We start from the raw sequence: 20,519 nt of genomic DNA, 5'->3' as shown, positions 1-20,519 counted from the left end.
GTCAACATATTCTTCGACAGAAGTCTCTTTTAATGAGTTTGAATGAAATATGTTGCATGATAGCAAAATGCTGATTACTATAATTGCATGAGAGAGTGTATTGGAAAGGAAACATATATCTTTATTACTTTATAACTGTTTCTAATATAAATATATTATTTAGATTACTCCGATTACTCCTGTATCAGAAGTCTAATCATTTATTTTTTTCTATCCTGAACTAGAGATTTTTCTAATTTGTTCTAAAAGATTAGCAGTGATATTGTGTCTGTTCCATGGATGAATAAGTCATAGGTCTTGTTCTCAGTGTGGTGGGCATAGACACATAAATAGATAATTACAATATAATGTGATAAATTCAATATGCTGTAGGAGACCTTACTCAATCTATGCATGTCAGAAAAGGCCTTCTAGAAAATGGCCTGAGCTGAGTGGATCACAGCCAATTCCACACAACTGTGTACTATTTACATGTTTTCCCCCAGCCAGATTTTACTCTTTAGTTCACTGACCTCATTTCCTAGGAATCACAATCCTTCCATCTGGAGACATGGACAAAGAACTAGATTTTTTTTAATGTGCATAAAACAAGCAGTACATCCCACTGCCTTAACTGCAATATTTTTGATGAAGGTCAGGCACAGGCATTTCTTCAGAAATGAAGTAATCTCTGCAAAAACTTTAATCTTCGGGCCTGCACTTATTAAATAGTCTCCATAGTGCCATGATAATTGAAAGAAAGTTATAGCCTTAATGAGAATTTGTCTGGACTGGTACATGGTAACCCAAAAGAAACTTAGCAAGTTTAAAATGATGTGTTTGGTATAGTGGAGAGTAATTTAGGAGTCAATCTATTTAAAAAGCGCTGTAGTCTCTCAAGATTATTTATGCAGATAAAGTACAAAATGCAATTCCCCAAACATTCTAGTACATCATATGAGGCAGATTTCATCAACCTTCCCTTTTTTAAATGAAACATTTTCATTCCCCACCATTTATAGCGTGCATAAGTAAAAAGTACTTTGAACAACATGTTCATGTCTCTGATCAAAGCATGAAAGAAAATATTTTATACTGATGTGAGAATAAATGCTAAAGAAATTTAGAGTAGTTATTTTTTAAATAATATTTCCTAGGAAAGCACACTACCCTGTTATTAACCCAGTGAATGAACTATGCAGTAGATTTGCTTTGCTAAGCCATTAAAAACCAGAAGTCATCAGGTTTGTTATGGCTTTACAGAATTTAGGAAATACTAATGTATTAAAAATAGATTAGTTACAAGTATCCTTATTAGGCAGCCTATGAAGAATTGATGTTAATTTTTCAATCCCATTATAGTTCTGTGCTAGATACCTTCAGCTCAAATATCAGAAATATCGCTTGAGCCTCTCATTCTCAAACCCAGTATGAGAACTGGAATTACTTCAATATTCTTCCATTTTGGAAGTGTTTAAAAATGTAGAGGGTGAGGAGTAAAAAAATTTTTTAATAAGACATCCTAATAATTAGAGCATAATGATTTAATATCCTATATATTCATGCAGCAAATTTGTATCTACAATTTAGCACTGGGTCCCGGAAACTGAAAATAGAACTGGTTTCATATTAGTTTGAGAAACTGTAGAGAAGTAAGCATTCTTGTTCTTATCATTGACTCCAGTTTTTCAAATATGTGAGAAAAACCTTAACACAAAATTACGACAAAGATAAGATAGGAGGATTAGTAGAAAAAATATAACTACTATCTTCGACTTTAAATGATTTCTTATTTGCTAGCTTTACACAGAAATAATTAAATAATGTTTTCAGTTATTTTTAATTTAGAAATTTAGCACTTAAGAAAAAAATTAAATTCTTAGCTATGTTCCTAGTGTGAGAATGGGGAAGATGGGGTACTGAAGGCGAGATAGTGGGGAAAAATACTATTTTACTTGGTTTAATTGACTAAACTAAAAGCTCATCATTTGCCTGAAGTACAAATTATAACTTAGATGTCTTTTCTGTTTTAAAATTAGAAATGAATTAACTAAAAATAAGAAAGAAGAAAATGCTTAATAGCAAAGTACAGTAATTTTATAACTTTCTAAGATTAATATCTTATAGGTTTATTTTCTGACAGGATTGGAAAAAGCACAATGGGTTAGGTAATTATGTCTACTGTGGGCAAGCGAGTGAAAGCACTAGCTTGTAATCCAGGAATTGGATCGGCTGCTCCCTAACCTGGTTATATAGTAGAGTCATCTAGTCTTGGTCCCAGATGTTTGGATTCAGGGCAGTCTAGGTCCGTGCTGCTCCGCCTCTGAGTTTAGAACAAGCATCTGCAACACCTAGGATGCATGTATAGAAATGCAAATTTTGAAACGCCACCTCAGACCTACTCATCAGAGAGCCTAGAGTAGGCCCAGCAATCTGTGTTTGAATAAACCCTTCAAGTGACTCCATTGCACCCTGAAGTTTGAGAATGATAATCTAGGGTAGGAGTCCTTGTCCTTAACCTTCTTTTGTGTGTCATACACACTTTTGGCAGTCTGGTGAAACTTACCAACTTCTTCTTAGGTTCAAATTATTAAGTGTATAAAATGCACATAATTACAAAGGAAATTAATTACATTAAAAAATAATTATCAAAATATCATAAATATGACATGCTAATATATTTTTTAATCAAGGTATTAAGTCAGATATTCTGGTGGTTGTAATGATTACTGTCAGATCAAAGGTGAGGAAAAATGATATTCTTAGATGTATGCAGCAACTGCAATACGATATGAAGATATCTCTAGTTAGTGAAAAAATTATAAGTGCTGTTAATAATATTGTGGTTACTTGTATCAGAAAGAAAGACTAAATTTCAATTAGAGGTTAATAAAAATAAAGACGTAGTTATTTTTCATCCAACTGCAAACCCCTCCAAATTATCGCAGACGACTAGGCGTTCCATAGACCTCAGCCCGGGACCTTGGCGGTGTGAGGTCCAGAGGTCTTGGGTCTTACAGAGCCCCAGGTGATCTTGATAAAGTAGAGAAACCCATGAAACTCTGTGTATTTGTTTCAGTAGAAAATATAGAATTTGTCTAAAACATCTCTAAAACTGGGCAGTTTGCTTTCACCTAGCATTAAAAACAAAACAAACTGAAAGAAAACAAAACATCAAACATTTTATTTTTCTACTGTAGCCAGGTTGTGGACCACCTCTGACTTAATCCAGGGGATTCTTTAGCTTGTCATTGTGACACCAGCCTATTTTAATTCTCTGGAAATTTTTTTTTCCTCCAATAAACCAAAACAAGAGTAGGAAGTTTTAAAAGGCCACTATAAGAAGTATATCATTTAAAAAGTAAAAAAAAGAACAAAAACAAAATCTACTAGATTTCTGTTAACCACAGGCTGGTAAAATGGCTTGCTTGGAAAAAATCATTTCTGACTTCTCCCACTAAGTATTTGAAAACATATTATTGGGAACTCTTATGTGAATTGTCACTTATTTGTATTAATACAATTTAGGGGGAATTTTCATTGTCTTTACCTCTTATTTAGACTTACACTCTAATTGGTATTTTGTAACCCCCCAGAGAGGTTTGCGTGGCAAGCAAATTACTGAGAATTATACATTTAAAGGGTTAAGAATTTATATATATATTTTGGTATCATTATGGATCATCTTCTAATAACATATTTCTGCAACATATAGCTAATTAATCTACGAAGTATATTACAGCCTTTTTTTCTCAAAAACTTTTTTTACTCAAAGTCTATTTGACAAAAACAACAAGAAATTATGATTATCCCAAGCCAATATCTTTACCATTCCCTTAGATTCTGTCACATGAGGAAGGGGAAACTTCTATGTTCTAAAATAGAAAGAGGTAAGGATAGGAGAAAACTTTCACCCCATAAAGTAAATAACAAAAGTTTTCTTGTTCATTCTAGTTCCCTTCTAAAAATTATTTCCAGCTGTTCAACCTGTAAATAATGTTGCATATTCTATAGGACTAAGGACAATTTTGAATAAAATTGATAAAAATCTAATAGAATAATATACCTTCTTCCTTCCTTCCTTCCTTCAATTTTTCCTGCTCTTTTCCTTATCTTCTGTCTTCTTTATTTTTTGTTTCCTTCCTCACTTCCTTATTTTCTCCCTTCTTTTTTCTCTTATTTTTTTCCATTTTCTTCTTTTCTTTATGCCCTTATCCCTTTCAAGAGAAAGGGAGGTGATTTATAACAAAGAGTATGTGCAGTAAGATTAAGAGAGTAGTAGATGAAAATAAGGTCTAAAGAAATAAGGAAGCAAATCTATAAGAGATACAAGGTCAGCATAAATACTAATGTTTGTATCTGAGATTTCCGGAAACCTATGCAAAAAGGAAACATTAAAAATTGCATAACTTTAATTATGAGATAAGGTACATGCTACCACTTCCATAGGGAAAACAGATTTCTCTTGACACTAAATTCTAAAGGAAATGTATGTATGTCCTTATACAGTAATAATGCATTAAAAAATATATGCATTTAAAAACTATAGTAAATGTGGTGGTATATATTATACACCTCTTATTCAACAATAAACTTCAATGGAAGCTGAGAAAATAATGTAACAAACGAATATGGATACACTACAAGAGATTAAGACCAAGTTGCCCAAGATGTTGCTCACAGAGATCCCGTCTCTGACAATTTCTGCTAAGTATCACTTCTTTCAGCCATATTTTTGGTAAGAGATGCCAGGAGTTTGTTACCATCCTAATACCATTACATCTTTAAGACAAAAGAGAGCAGCCACCAGACTAATCCATCAGTTTCTCTCTTGTTCTTAATACAGTAGCTTGCATAAAGAAGGAAATTGATTAAGTGAAGATAATTTTTCCTATTGGCATTTCTTCTGTGTGTCACAGAATTTTAAGAGTTGAGGTCAGAAAATCTAAAATTAAGCTTACCTGTGTGCTAAGCAATCATAGTGCTGGGTGAGTGCTAGGTGCATTGCTATAAATATGGTAAATAAATAAGCAAATGTAGTTGCAATGTGTCCAGTTCAGTCATAGTGTTTAATGAACAGCACACATGTCCTGACTCTCCCAGTGGGAATCTTTGCCATCCTTTGCCTTAAATCCCTTTCATTCACTGATCCCCAGCCTATTAAAATGCTCTCCCCTACTTTCTGTCCTGCCAAATCAATCCTCTTCTTTCCCTCCAATCTGAAAAGGATGGTCCATTCTTCTACAGAAAAAAAAAAATATATATATATATATATAAAACCTTTTCAGACTAATTCCACTGGGCTCAGTTCATTACTTAAACCTTTTGGGAGTGTAAAATGAGCTATAGTGCCTGGATACAACATTTGCAGCATTTGTTATTATTCTTTTTAGCTTTAGTGTGTTCAAAAGCTTAAGATATCCCTACCTAAGCTCCTGCTTTAGGGAGGAATTCTTATCACAGCAAACAGTCTGAAGAGCGAGACAAAAGAGGGAAACCTAAGCAGGGCCTGAGAAAAGAGGCAGAAGATTGAATACCGTGCAATATGCCTTGGGATAGCCTTCTTTCTTTCCCCAGAATTCATCTCTGAGTATATTTTTTATACTCTGCATATGACCGCAAAAATATTAGTGGTGGGTTGCATCTACGTGCATTTTTTCTCACATAGATTAAGGTTTCCCTGAAGTCAAGGGAGCCCTTTGAGGGCATATAACCTATAAAAATGGTAATAAAGGTTTAGAAATAAGTAGTCAGAAGGCATTAGCATGTCGAAAAGGTAATGAATGGTATATGGGCTTTTTTATGTGATACCAAAACTTTTGATTTCCAACAGCTATGACAGTGTGTGATAGGGTTGTCTAAATCTGCAGATCTGGAACCCTTTCAGGATTTAAAAACTGCAAATTTTAGTTGTAATCTGGACAGACTGCCTCTCTAAAAACTGATTTCCTTGCAAGAAAAAGAAACTGAGGCAAGGAGAGACTAAGTTACATGCCTTACTTGTAGAACTTAAAGTAACATATTCTCTCTTAAGAATTCAATTGTTCAGTTGTTTTGAAGTTTCGTTTTTTAAAAATAAATGGTGACAGCATAGAGTTACTAACCTTTTATTTTGCTAGGAACATCTTTAATATATTTCTATTGTCTCCATCATTTTTTAAAATAAGAAATAGTTTGTTGTAAACTTTCTCTGCCACTCATATTCTGCTTACTGTGAATACAAACTAGAATAAATTGTGTTCAGTCTGAAAAAGGATGAATTCTACTTGGCAGAATTTCAAATGCAGGTAATCTGTCTCAAATTAAATTCCAAATTCTAACATCCAGCACTGACATCTGGAAATGTTCGTATGAACTCATAGTCACTTAACACCACTCGTAGGTTGCTGATAGCTGTATTTCTTACAAAAAAAAAAAAAATTAATTATGTGATTACTTTAGTTTTTTTCCAAAGGAAGGTTTTATTTAATTACTCTAAATAGCCCAAAACAACATAGTTGTACCATTAACTGTAGTCTGTTTTCTCATGTAAAATTGAGACTAAAAATGTGAAGAAGATAATCTCAGAATATAAGATGTGTTTTTTTCACGTATGCATACATAATCTCTATTTTTCTCATCCAGATAGTGAAAACATCACTGTGAAACAGTATTTGAGAATATCAAGGTAGAAAAATTAGCATTTACTAAATTCTTTATTCTTTAAATACATTCTTTATTTGTTATATTCTTTATTATTAAAGCTTTGCCTCTAGTCTTCCTTTATAATAAACTTATGTTAAAAATATAACTGCCAATTCCAACATAGGCCAATGCCAATGGTAAATGTGTAATAAATAGATACTAGATTTTAAAAACTGATTTATAAATAATTTTTAAATATTTTTCAATATTTAATTTTGTTTAGATTTTTTTTAAATTTCTATAAAAATTAATGCATCTCCCTCACAGTCTATCTTCAAAGAGATAGCTAAGGGATGGAATAAAAACAGCTAGAAATGAAGTCTTAAATCCACCTTTCTGAGATATATTTTCATGAATTACCCTTCAAGATGATCCTACACGGACAACAAGTCTTCATTTAACATCGTCTGTAGATTTGCAACTTTGAGTGAAACAACGTATAGCAAAATCAATTTTACCACGAGGTAATTGATATGAACAAGAATTAAGTTCCTGGCATCTCATCAAGGTTCTAATGCAATGACATTGAATGAAATGATGTTGAATGAAACTACAGCAGAGGAACTGCTGTAGTTATGAGTTTTGTCAAAAGACAAAACTAGAACAATTTAGTAATGAGTTTGACGTTCTTTATTCGAAGGAAAATAATCTATGGTTGAGTGCCTCACAAACAATAGAGCACGCTTCTCAAAGGATTTTGGGCAAGAGGGAGTTTTATAGAGTGTTAGAGGAGGCAATTTGGAACTGGTGCATGATTGGCTAAGAGGTTGAGAATTTTCTTACAAGGCTAGCAGATCTTATTTTCTAAGATAAGGTAAGCTGGGTAAAGCTAAGTTGGAGGATTGTGACTGGGGTATGTTAGGGTTCCCTAACAGCGAGACTTCCTGTAAGAGTGGGCTAATAGGTTTATATTTATGACTTGGGCCAGACCTCTAGGGTTGCCTCTATTTTGTGAGTCCTGATATATGAGTTAACTTTATCAGTACCTTAAAGGCAGATCATGTATCTGGTAACTAGAGGTCACTTTGGAAGCCAAAATATCAAACCCCTAAATAAGTAAGTAAATAGATATTATATAGGACAGTAGTTCCCTGACAAGCAAGTCTTTTTTAGAACCATCTAGAGGGCTTGTTAAAAAACAGATCACTGGACTCTACTCCCAGAGTTTCTGATTTGGTGGGTCTGGAGTAGGGTTGGGCAATTCGCATTTCTAATACATTCTCTGGTGAAGCTAATGCTGTCTGTCTGGAGAACAGACTTTGGAACTCCTTGGTCATGGAGAGTCAGGAACATAAAAACAACCTAAAACAATGTCCAGCACATGTAGGCATTCAGCAGGAGAATCCTGGGACCCTGAGCAAAAGCAGTAAAAGGAGAGAGATGTCTAAATGTAGATTGGAGAGTAACTAAGGCCCACCAACTTTGCCTTCTAGTTAGACAGGCGCTGTTTAATATTCTTAAAAGCCAAGACTAGTATGATGAACTCACCAGAAGCTGCACCAATGGTAGAATTCGAAGTCTTCTAAGACATGTTCGATCCATATTCTGCTTTCCCTGAATGTCTGAGTCCTTAAAGATAAACTTTCTGTAGTGGTGAAGTCCTTGTTGACCTACTGTATCCTCTCCTGCCCTTTGATGTCTTTGTGCCTGTTTTGTTTTCCAAGCTATAACAAATATATTTTCTATAAATACTCAAAACGATACTTCTACCCACATGGGAGGAATATCTTAACCTTTAACAATAATATTAACAACACCAATCTTCCTTTTTCAGGTTTTATTAAGGAAACAGCCATTGATTTGTGTGTTTGAGTTACTTTTATATGTTTATAAAAGTGTAAAAGGTACAAAGAAAAAAATTTAATTAAAAAACCCCAAGCAACCAAAATAAAAAAAAGGTTAGGACACCAAAAAAAAAAAAGTTAAAAAAGAGTGAAAAACTTTATATAATTAAAATGAAACTAAAAAGGAATACTAGAATCAAATAACAATATAATAGTAAGAACATACTTACTGTTCTAGGGTCTTCATATGTTTCATGTCATTTAATCCTACAACAACCTTTAAGGTTAGAATGATTATTGTATCGCCATTGTGAAGATGAGGTAACAAAACAACATAATGATCGAGTATTTGTCCAGTCGTGCAGCTAACAGAGCGAGGATTTCAACTTCACTATCTGGCTCAAAGCTAAAGCTTTTGCCCACGACTCACATTACTAATCGTTAAATCAACCTTGAACCGTTAATTCCAGAACTAATCATTTATTGATAAACCTTGATAAAAACTGCAGTAAAATAAAATCCAGTATTTTAAATGACAAAAAAAAAAAAGTGCAAGATGCTAAGTTCTGAGGCATTAGATATGGACTTCATTGTTCCAGTGGATGAAAGGTACAGGACAAACACTCTTTCAGTTTCTTTAAGGCATTGTCTCACCTGAAAGAGAATGGAAAACACTCTCTACAAAGATTTTTTTCCTCTTATTGATCATAATGGCTACGAATGTTCCTTGGAAGTCCCCTATACACAGATAGAAAAGGGTGAGTGTTGGCTTAGCCTAGAGAAGACATTGAACCTTCCTTTGAAGAAGGAATGGGTGGGTCCACCAAACTAACTCAGAAAGACAAACTATGCCCAATCACTTCTGATCTCAGAAGCTAAGCAGAGTCGGGCCTGGTTAGTACTTGATGGGAGAACACGTAGGAAGGCCAGGTGCTATAGGCATAAAAAAAAAGACAAAAACCACATCATCTCTCTGTAACCAGTAGAAAATAGCAAAATTAAGATATTTCCAGCTGAAAGGCATACTTTTATACCAAAATTAAAATCTGGAATAAATAAAAGCCAGGAAGAAAGATCAAGAGTGGAGAAGTTGTGAGTCTCCAGTCGAGTCGAGGAAGGATCAGGATAATTGAGAGAAATCTTCGGTTAAGACAGTTGAGAGCACGAATGTAACAGGTTTTCAGGGAAAAGAAAGACTAGGAACTTAATGGCTTACGTCACCTGGAGGCGTCTCTCTCTCTGTCCTATTCTGGCTCAACAGTTGACACTTGTAGGTCCAGGCTACGTACTTCCTTTTTCAGAGCAGTCACTTAGCTTCTGGCTTTAAATTAGGGCTTGTTGGACTTTGAATTGAATGAAATATGAAGAACAAAGTGACATTTGGAAAGGTAAACAGAGAAGATCTCCTTTTCCTAGGTTGTTCTTAGACAGCATGCATTTTCAAAAGATGAATTATATTCAACAGGAATAAAGTTTAATAAATTATGATGCAGCAATTCTGTGCGGTTATTAAAATCAATCATTATGGAAACTGTTGAACAACGTAAATAAGTCAAATTAAAAAAATCAGACATCCAAGTTAAAGGTACTGATTTTAACTTTGTCAAGTAATATGTGAATATGCAAACGAAACTCAAGGTAATAAGCAAAAACTGATATTACGTTTATTTCTTTATAGGTAATTTTTCTACTAATTTGTATCATCTTTCAGATAAAAAAAATTTGAAGTTTTATATTAAAATGTTAATTTCTTTGTATGGTATTCCATAATTTCGTTAACTATCCACAGCATTAAATAACTAGAAGTTTAGTTTCTGTTTTTTTAATTTGTGTTTCATTTTATCTGTATGTGTTTTTTTCCCTAGGAGTGGAAACTCATCAATGCCAGTCTTCTCTACTGGAGGTGGACCATTTGTAAAATTAAACACAGCACCTAATGGCAGCTTAATACTAACACCAAGGTAAGTTCCAAAATCTGTTCTTGGACTAGTTGTACATGGATGGGAAGGAGGTAGATTTTTGAAGCCAGTCAGATTTTAATTCTACCACATACTAGCCATATCATATTGAAAGTAATTTAACTTTTTTATTCTACAGGTAATCTCAAATAGTCTGTAATTGATCCTATATGATAACATTGCCTAACCCCCATATAAATAATGACAGTCAAATGAGATATTGTATATGTAATTGTTAAACACACTGTTAGCAATTCAGTACGTCTTAATTCTATATCCTTGTTATCCGTAGCTTCAGATTCATAAACAAATAAGTTCCATTGAAAGAAATTGTGAGACTTGGGATAAATAGGTCCAATGTGTATCAGATCAGAGAGCAACATCAATTAGCTGTCATCAAAAGAGAAGAAAGATAGGAAAACATCAGGTTAATCTTTTCTCTCTGTCTTAGCAAATAGAACATGGATATTAAGTGAAGGAGTCCAGACTTTTAGTGGTGCCTACAAATTCTCTTTTGCTCTTTAAATTAGGTTTACTTTTTTATAGCTTGTACTAATGTTTTAAAAAGCAGCATTCTTTTTATATTCAAAGATCTGTTTTAGCTTAGTTTATGTCATTTCTCCTGTTTGAGCATTAACGGTAATTTTTGTTGACATTGACTTCTGGATCTTACAGTTCCATCAAAGGACATCTGTGGGCGGGAAGAAAGTAACAGCAAGAGCAGCCATAACAACGAATGAGAATTTAAGATGTCCTTGCTGGTGTATTAGCCTGTAGTTTTTTGTTTAATATACTTAATGATGAAAATGAAATTATTCAGCTATTCATGAAAAGTTACCATTTCTGTGAGCTCAACCAGTAAAACAAATTGATAAAGGGATATTTTTAGTACCAAAGGAATTTGCAATTGAACGTTCTGTATGGATGGTTTCTAGGCCGTGAGATTTTCTATCTCATAAGGGCTGAAGCAAAGCATCTGCAAGAGAGAAAGAAGACTTCTAGCTTTCCTTTCTGTGAGGCATGTCTAAATTTACATTACCATTATAGATCTTGAGCAGCTTGCACATTGAGATTTTCTTTCATTTTTATCTTATAGACATTTAAGAATGATAAAAACAAAGGAGACCATATAAAAAAAAAGTTCCTCTTAATTAGATGCAAGTTGCAGAAAAAAACTAAGTTATTCTACGCATATCAACAAAATGCCAGTATCGTCTTACCTTGATGTCTCTATTGTATGTATGTTTGTTATTGAAAGAGATACCTTTTATAGGCACAAATACTTAAACCTTTCATCACCTCAACAAGCCAGAGACATCTTTAATCATTTCCTTGGTTAGCCACCTTTTACTAGTTTGGTGGAAATCAGACATATACTTCATTAGTTAATTTATTTATGTATATATTCATTTATTGCAGAGATTATCACAATAATAATTTTCACCCTATAAAAAGTGTTGTTTTTGCTCTAGTGGTACTAATTTAAAAAATAAGGAAATAAAATAAGGAAAAAAAAAGAGGATATCAAGGAAGATAATTCTTCCAACTATGAAAATCTACTAACCTATATCCCCACTTTTTTCTCCTATTGTGAGGCATATGCAAGACTCAGACTGTTATTTCTCGCTCCTGGGAAAAATCATGCAACATGAAAGCAGCAACCTGAACCGATGTAACTGGAAATGCAGGATTCAGGCAGCTGCCAGTGCTGGATTTCCCTTCCTTCCAATTCTTCACACCATTTCAACAGCAGTTCTAGAAGTCAAATAAAATTTGACGTAACGTATATTGATTAACATTGTGTTCTAAGCATGGTGCTAGATGCAGGATACAAAGTGCTTATCAAACACTTTATTGAATGCGTATCATGTGACTGCCACTGCAGTAGAATGTTTACAGAAGCCATGTCCAGGCCTACAGCACTGGTCGTGTTGTTCTGCTAGAAGGATGAGGAAACAGAAGCCTGATATTGATCACTGACTTGGACAAGCTCACAGAGGCTGCAGGCAACATAAAGATTCTAACCCGTCAGACTCGAAAGCCCTCTACTTTTTCCCTCCACTGCGCTGTCTTCGAAGTTCCCCAAGGCAACAGCTCACTTTCAATAGCAATTCTGGAAAGGAGAAAGAAAGAAAAAGAATAGCCTTTCAACAACAACAACAAAGAGGCCATGTTGTTAGGCATATTATGGTAGAGAAATTAGTTCATCTTGTTAATACAACAGATAGAAACCCATCCATTTACATCACAGTATTGCCCCACTAGGCTGAGAGAAAGACACAGGATCATGGCATTGTCTCTCTTCCTGCCCAGAGGGCTAACCTAGCTCTGACTTCAGCAACAAATCTCTCTAAATACACCTGGACAAATAATAGATTCACTGCTCATTCTGACCAGAGGTTACTTTTCCATGATGAGATGCTGCACGTGTATGTTTGAGTATAAAATTTATGACTAAAATGCATGAAGAAAGAGGTTCAAAGTTTAGTTTAATTTTCTTTTCTGTGCTGACTAAAAAGAAATTCATCAGTTTTATACATACCACAGAGTATTAATCATAGTTTAATACCTAAGAATGATGAACCATTTTGAATATGGATTTTCGTTGATGAGTACTATAGATGTAGACAGAGTTTAGATGAAACTTGACACATCCTAGAAATTATTTCTTTCTCAACCATGAGAAGATAATAGAAGGGGGGTTAACTGAGGCTTTTTTGAGGAATTATGAATACATATTGATATGTCCATATCTAGTTATACATTCATGCACATTGCTTATTAATAAGATATATTTCCTCATACTGCAATTGGAATTATCTTCTATTCTAAAGGTTATGTCAATCAGATCACATTAATGCATATGATTTCAAATTAGCCTCTTTGTGTATGTTCCACAAACACTAAATTGCTTTGATTGTACTTATGATCTCATATCAATCTTTGGTCTTGTTTTGTGTTTTGTTTTGTTTTCCCCCCAAATTTCAGACACTTAAACAACACGCACAATAGATGTAGTTAAATATATAAATAGAAATCATCAAAACGATATGGTTGTGCATGTGTGTGTTTTAATGTGACCAATATCTGCAGTGGCTGCATCAGGAAATAGTGTGGGCAAGTACTTTAATTCCTTGTGTTATACTGATCTCTAGTGGTTGATAAGTATAACACATTTTTAATTGTTTTTAGGTTTTGTTTAAAATAGAATTCTTGGCTTTGAAAAAGTTGGTATGCAAATATTTAAAACAGGTAGTGAGTTTTAAAATTATTTATTCTTAGACTTTAATATATATTTGTCTATTTATATGTTTACTCCCCCTGAAAGCAGGACCTAGAATTAATTCATCATTGAATTCTCTGAATGAAGTTCACAGCCTCACACACAGAGTGAGGCCCTAAATAGTTGTCTGATTAGGAATATTGAGGCATGTTCTATATTACAGAATGAAATCCAAGGTTTGTTCAAGCAAAATAACAGTAGCTATCATTTATTAAGTGTTCATTGTGTATAAGGCACTATAATTCCATTGAAAATTTTTTTTACTTCTCAGAAATTCCAATAAAGTAAATGCTATTGTCCTCATTTTATGGATGACAAAAGGGAGTCTCAGGGTTACTGAGCATCTTACCCAAAATCTTATGAAGTATAAGTGATAGAGTTAAGGGTAAGAACTCAGCTCAACTGACTTTACACTGAGGATTTTTCTGCTGTGCATTTCAGCCTCCCTGAATTTCATATATGATACTTTCATTTAAAAGTCCATTTTACTAAAAAAAAAAAAAAAAAAAAAAAAAAAAAAAAAAAAATGACAGAACCTACCCTATGTTTTGCTTTAAAATGCTAAGTGCACAAATTCTAAAATATAATTGTTCTTCTATTGCAGTGAGCAGTGTTTACAAGATTCCCTGATTCTGTTACAATGTAATCGCAAATGTAAGTAAATATTTTGTCATGTTTTCCTCCAAGCCTTCAGTTTAAAATTCTGAATAGAGTTGATATGTCACCTGAAGGTTTTTTGTAGCAATTCACTCAATTTTCGTGATCAGAGGAAATCCGGCAAAATAAAAGAGATGCTCTTTCTTCAATTATTTTATTAGCATGTGGAAAAAAATTGGTGGCTCAAAAAGTCACCTCAAAGATTATTGGAGGAAATAACGCCAAGGAAGGAGCCTGGCCCTGGATCACTGCTCTGTATTATAACGACCAACTGCTCTGTGGAGCTTCTCTCGTCAGCAACGACTGGCTGGTGTCTGCCGCCCACTGTGTGTATGGGTAAGTGTGACGTCATAATGTCCCTTCTTGAATGAGATGACCACAGCAGACGCCATGCATCCCATTTCACAAAACCATCCCATCAGGAAAACGTGCCCACTGTTTATGACATTATAAACTTTCCAATCATTTTTCCATTAAAATCATGTATAAAAATAGAGTAAGTTCAATTAAAAATCCTTCCTCATTAGGTACTTATATCAAGTATTATGTTTCCTACTTACATAAACATTGAAATTTTTACCTATTCACAAGGTAAGCATTTTAAAGGTATAAAATTAGTATTTAATGTATATATTGTGCTGATTTTATTGTCAGCAAATTGTCAGTATCAACAAAGCATGTATAGATAGCCCTCTAGTTCCAAGCAAATTGTGCTTGGAAATTTCATATGTAAGGACTCTGTTATGAATTAGGATAAAAATGTTTACTTATTTCTAAAGTTAGATCTATGTTGATACTACCCATAACTAAAACTTAGAACTAATATCAACCGTACTTAATTTTTTTTTGTAATATGACAAAATACATGTTGAATTCCAGGATTTATCTTCTCTCTAGAAGCAGCCATTCTTAATGCAATGCCACAGGAGAAAATAGAGTTGGTAGACGGAACAGGGAGAAAATAAATTTTCCTGGGCTCAAGAACATGTTAATTCTCTGCTTCGGCATGAAAGATGGCACTTCTTTAGGTAATCACATTCCAATTCTTCTGGTAGCATCCTCAGAGAAGATTCACAAACCCAAACCTAGGGCAATTTCTTGCCACTAACTAAATAGAAGAAGCCTCCAAAAAATGACCTTACTTGTAAGGGTTAGAATGAGCTTCTTAGCCAGCATCCAGAATCTCTGAGGAAAGAACCACATGTGCTCAGGAATGGAAGATGCAGGCATAGTTAGTCAGTCAGATTAAAAGACTTACTCCCAACCAATACAAACATTGTAAGTTCTTGGATAGATGGAGAAAAATTGTAGACACAGAAGGTTGTGAAAATGTTAGAGAAATAGGGAAGACTAGGGAGAATGAGTATTAAAGCATTGAGCTTACGCCTAAATACCCGTTGTACCAGAGTGGGGGTAAACCCGAATTCATAATCCTAGGAACTTGTAAATGAAGACTCTCAGCCAAATCACAGGTTGGCCAGTTACCGGGGCCACAAAGGAACAGCCCATAGTACTGCCTGCCCATCTACATCTACAGCTCTGATTCTATGCACTGAGCCTTACAATTCAGTGGCTAAACTACAGCCTCTCCCATATCTAAAGTGCACCTTCTTGACCTTGCTGCCTCTTGATAATTATATTTTAATCTATTTGCAACCATAGCCTCGGGAAAGTGGCTATGGAATTTGACCTCCACATGTATTAGAGCAATTTTCTCATTCCTCTGCTAAACATGACTTTAACATTTACCTATATATAATCTATGCCTTGGGCATGTCACAGATGGGTGACCTATATCCTAACTGTGTTATAAGTAAAAGGTATCTGTAGCTAAAGATTCAGCGTTCTCTGCTGTACACAAGTAGGTGTTAGTAAGTTAGCAATCTCCTGTATTGACCTCAGATTTGGTAAATTCTTCTGTTTGATGTTCTTGCAGAACACATGCTTCCGAAATGTCAACCAAGCTTGCAGTAATTTTAGTGACATCTTTCAATTACCTACCTTACTGTTGTACTTATTGCAGGTCAATGATACCAGTATTGAATCTTTTCAAACCACAAATATACAAAAAGCAGTTTCATTTAATATAAACACATGTTCAGTCATATAGAACATAAAATGTCTTTTCACACAGTTTCAATGTGAACACAAGCAAACAATGGTAAGCTACAATAGAATCGTGATGAATACCAACTTATCCTCACTAAGCTTGCATTTTACTCTCCTCAGTCACTCACTGGCATTACTTCTTTCTCCAGTTCCCCAGAGTGTTCCAGTTTCTTGCTATCTACTTCATGTCCCTATCCAAGCAAGAAAGTTTCTGATCGTACTTCAGATATTTGATGAAAAAATATTTTACCAGTTAATGCTGCCTGTTATCTGTCTTTTAAAAGTCCTAACAATGCAGTAAAAAGCTTAATTTCCTAATACATAAATAAAAGAACCAAATCAAGCAACTTACTGAAATCTACTTGTTCTCATTGTAAATTTGTTCCAAGTCTTTTACTCTGCAAGTGGTTAAATGGTTTAATGGAACAACTCTTCTCTGTCTACATTCTTACTGTCCTCACCCCCATTTCCATTCAGCCTCAGTGTTCAGGAAGACTCTAAATATTCTCGTCCCTGTTCTGTTTCTCTATTACTGATTTGTCTTCTTTTCCAACTTTAAAAGAGAGATTTGGAAAGTATGAGCCAACTTTGCTGTGGTTTAAAGTCTAGGTTGACTTTGAACAAAGGGACAGGATTTTGATCCTATTTATGCTACTGACTTGATTTGACTTAGTATCTCTGGGTTTCAGAATCTTCATATGTAGGGTGTTTATAGGTATCTACTTCCTGGGGTGATTGTCAGTACAAAATTAAGAAGCTGTAATACTTTCTCATGCTGTGAATATAGTTGTGCAATAAAAATTTTATCGCACTGCTATTCCTACACAGGAAAGATCCACGAAAAAAGAGTCTAACTCTTGCTTAGAAAGTCAAGAGACAGTCAGCATATTTATTTTTCAAATGTTTTATATTGACATAATTTCAAAACATGGACAAAAATTGCAAATAATAGTATAGAGAATTCTTTTATAATTTTACTTAGACTCACCAATTGTTTAAATTTTATGCTGTCAAATCTTCCTTATTCTTTCTCTCCAATCTGGAGAAATTCTTTTTCAACCGTTTTATAGTAGTTTAGACATTGTGCTTCCTTATCATTAAATATTTCAATATGTTTTTGCTAAGAACAAGGATATTTTCTTATGTAATCACAGAAAATGATGGAAATTTAACATTAATGCAAAAACAATTATCTAATCTACGGTATGTATTCATTTTTGTCAATTGTCCTAAATAGGCCCTTACAACATTTTTGGCTTGTTTGTATTTTTGCCACCCAAGAACCACTTCAGGGTAATGCATTTGGTTGCTATGCCTCTTTCATTTCCTTTAATCTGAAATAGCCTTTCTGTCAGCCTTTCTATCTTTCCAGCTTTCTTAGCCTTTCTTTCTAGTTTTTTATTTTTTTTTTAATATAAGCAAGTTATTTTGTAAAAAGTCCTTATATTTGGGAAAACTGTTTAAGCTCCTCCTTTTTTAGTTCTGATGTATCCTCATTCTTTGAGAATGTCTTTACTTTCTGGCAAAATAAGATGTTCTGAGTTCATCTTTTACCTTCCCTGACCCAGCCCTCAAATCAAGCTTTCTCTAAGAAACTCCAATTCCATTTAGCTAATTTTAGTTCCTTCTACATTTAATATTTTTAAAAAAGATATTATAAGAAAAATTTTAAAAACGAAACAAGGTATCGTATGCTCATTGCTATTGCTTTTATGTCCTGCTCTTAGGCGCTCTCAACTGACACAATTATATACCTGTAAATATGATAGCTCAATCTAAAACAGAACACCACGGGGTATATTCTTGTCGTGTCTCCTTCCGTATTTGTGACTATTATCTGGAATAACAGGAAACCTGTTCCTACTATTCACAAAGTATTTGTGGATTTGCGCAAGCCTGGAACCCGAAAAGTAGTTTGAGAATTGTAATCTTACCATTTTGTAAAGCAAACTTAGCAACCAAGGTTTAATATTTGTTTCTCAGTTTTTCCCAGGGACATACAGCAAAATGCTATAATCTTCAGTGCACAATTTGGAGAGTTTTGAAAATATATACACCTGTATAACTCAAACTCGTTAAGACATTTTCATCACCTAGAAAGTATTCTAATACCTCTTCCCAGTCAATGACCATTCCTACTTGTAGAAGCAACTACTCTTCAGTCTGTTGTGTGGGCAGTTATATACAGATTTACAGTCTGAATCACATCAATTGAATAGACATATATCAATGATGAAATTATTTGTAGAGGGGCCTCTTGCCACTTTTCCATTCTTTGATTTTTTTAATTTAATTTTAATTTTTTTTTGTAACCACTTGTGCTGATATGGCTCGACGTACAACTCCCCTCCCTATCATATGTGACCACTGGTGGTGCTCAATCTTTCTGGCACCTGCATTGCTTCCTGTTTTTCATATATTCATTCAGTCAAGTGATATTTACTGAGCACTTATCGTGGGCCAGGCATTTTTCTAAGTTTTTGAGATAATAGTACTCTAAAGACCAACGAAGTCCTAATAATGCTTATATTATAGGGTAGGGTAGAAAAAACAGAAACCTCCAGAAGCCTTGCTATTTCTGTTGACCAGGAAGTGATTGGCAGAGGGGTAGGAACAATATTAGACCAAATCGTAAGCCCTGGTGAGGACTCAGTAAGTCATAGTAGATGGGATGTAAGACCATTTGGAAGGCTGAAGAGTGATATTATCTAATCGGGCTGTTGGTGTGGAGGCGAGAATTCTGGGAGGAGCAAGAGTGAAAATCAGGGAGACCAGTTAAAAAGAAAACGGTAGCCAGAGGACTGTGGCTGAGGAAGCTGGACAAATAGCTGGATCTCATTAGTAAGTTCAAGTGGTTAGAGTCATCTGAATTTGCTAATAATCACTTTTTTCAAGAATTGTATGTTTTTTACTCTATGTTTAATTTATATATTTATATTTATGAAAAATTAATTATAGTCACCACACCATGTTGCATACTTTGAATTTAATATTTATTTTTATATATACATTTTTATATATATAAATATATATTGTATAATATATATATTTATATATACTATATATATTGTATAATATACATATTTATATATACTATATATGTACTATATATAGTATAATATATATTTATATATGCTATATATAAATATATATATTTTATATATATAAATATGTATATAAATATATATTTATATATGCTATATATAAATATATATATTTTATAATATATATTTATATAACATATATAAATATATATTTTATAATCTATATATTATACATTTATATAATATATAAATATATAGTTTTATAATATATATATTTATATACATATAAAATGTATTTTTTAAATATATATAAAATTGATATTATATAAATGTATAATATATATACATTTATATAATATATAGAAATATATATTTATAATATATATTATATAATATATAATATAATAATATATTACATTATTGTATAATATATATTATACATTTTACAGTTATATAAAATGTAATTATAATTACATTTTATATAACTGGTGTATTATATTAATTATAAATAATATCAATTATATTAATGGTGTAACATTTAAATAACTGATAAAATTTGTTCAAAGGCAGTATGAGCTCATTATGTAGAGTTAATAGTGTACATGTAATTATCGAAAATGATAAAATTGTCTCTTTAAGTGCTTTGTACATATTTTATCTTAAAAAATAATCTCACAAAAATTGAGAGACATAGGTAGTTTATTTGTTATAGATTTAAATCAATAATAAAATAATGTAGTTCAGAAAAAGAGTGCCTAACCTCCCAAATTCTTCTCTATTGTAAGTACTGTACCTCATATAAAAGTATAAATATAAATGATATGAGAGAGCTTATAGGTAGCACAAAGTTTAGTAATAATCATTTCTTCTCATTATTTTCAGGTTCTGAATATTAAACATACATGCTTCAAGCTACTGGTGTAATTAAATACAATGTACAGCAACTTTTTTAGTGATTTCCAAAATTGTCATTGTGCTACATAGAAAATAGCCTCTTTTGCATGTTTGCATCTATGAGTAG

The 20,519-nt window shown here is 33.3% G+C and overlaps 1 protein-coding gene across 1 annotated transcript in view; it reads left to right on the top strand.

Moving 5' to 3' along the window:
- TMPRSS15 (transmembrane serine protease 15) overlaps positions 1–20,519 on the top strand; it is a 106,898-nt gene that overhangs the window by 76,931 nt on the left and 9,448 nt on the right. Inside the window, exons 18-20 of the mRNA XM_039857326.1 lie at positions 10,313–10,408; positions 14,293–14,342; positions 14,507–14,681. Coding sequence (XP_039713260.1) covers positions 10,313–10,408; positions 14,293–14,342; positions 14,507–14,681 — 321 coding nt within the window. The remainder of the gene's footprint in view (positions 1–10,312; positions 10,409–14,292; positions 14,343–14,506; positions 14,682–20,519) is intronic.

Source organism: Pteropus medius, unplaced genomic scaffold (assembly GCF_902729225.1).
Source record: "Pteropus medius unplaced genomic scaffold, Ma_sr-lr_union100, whole genome shotgun sequence".
NCBI lineage: Eukaryota > Metazoa > Chordata > Mammalia > Chiroptera > Pteropodidae > Pteropus > Pteropus medius.
The sequence above is the reverse complement of the archived record's forward strand: the minus strand, read 5'-3'. Positions and strand labels throughout refer to the sequence as shown.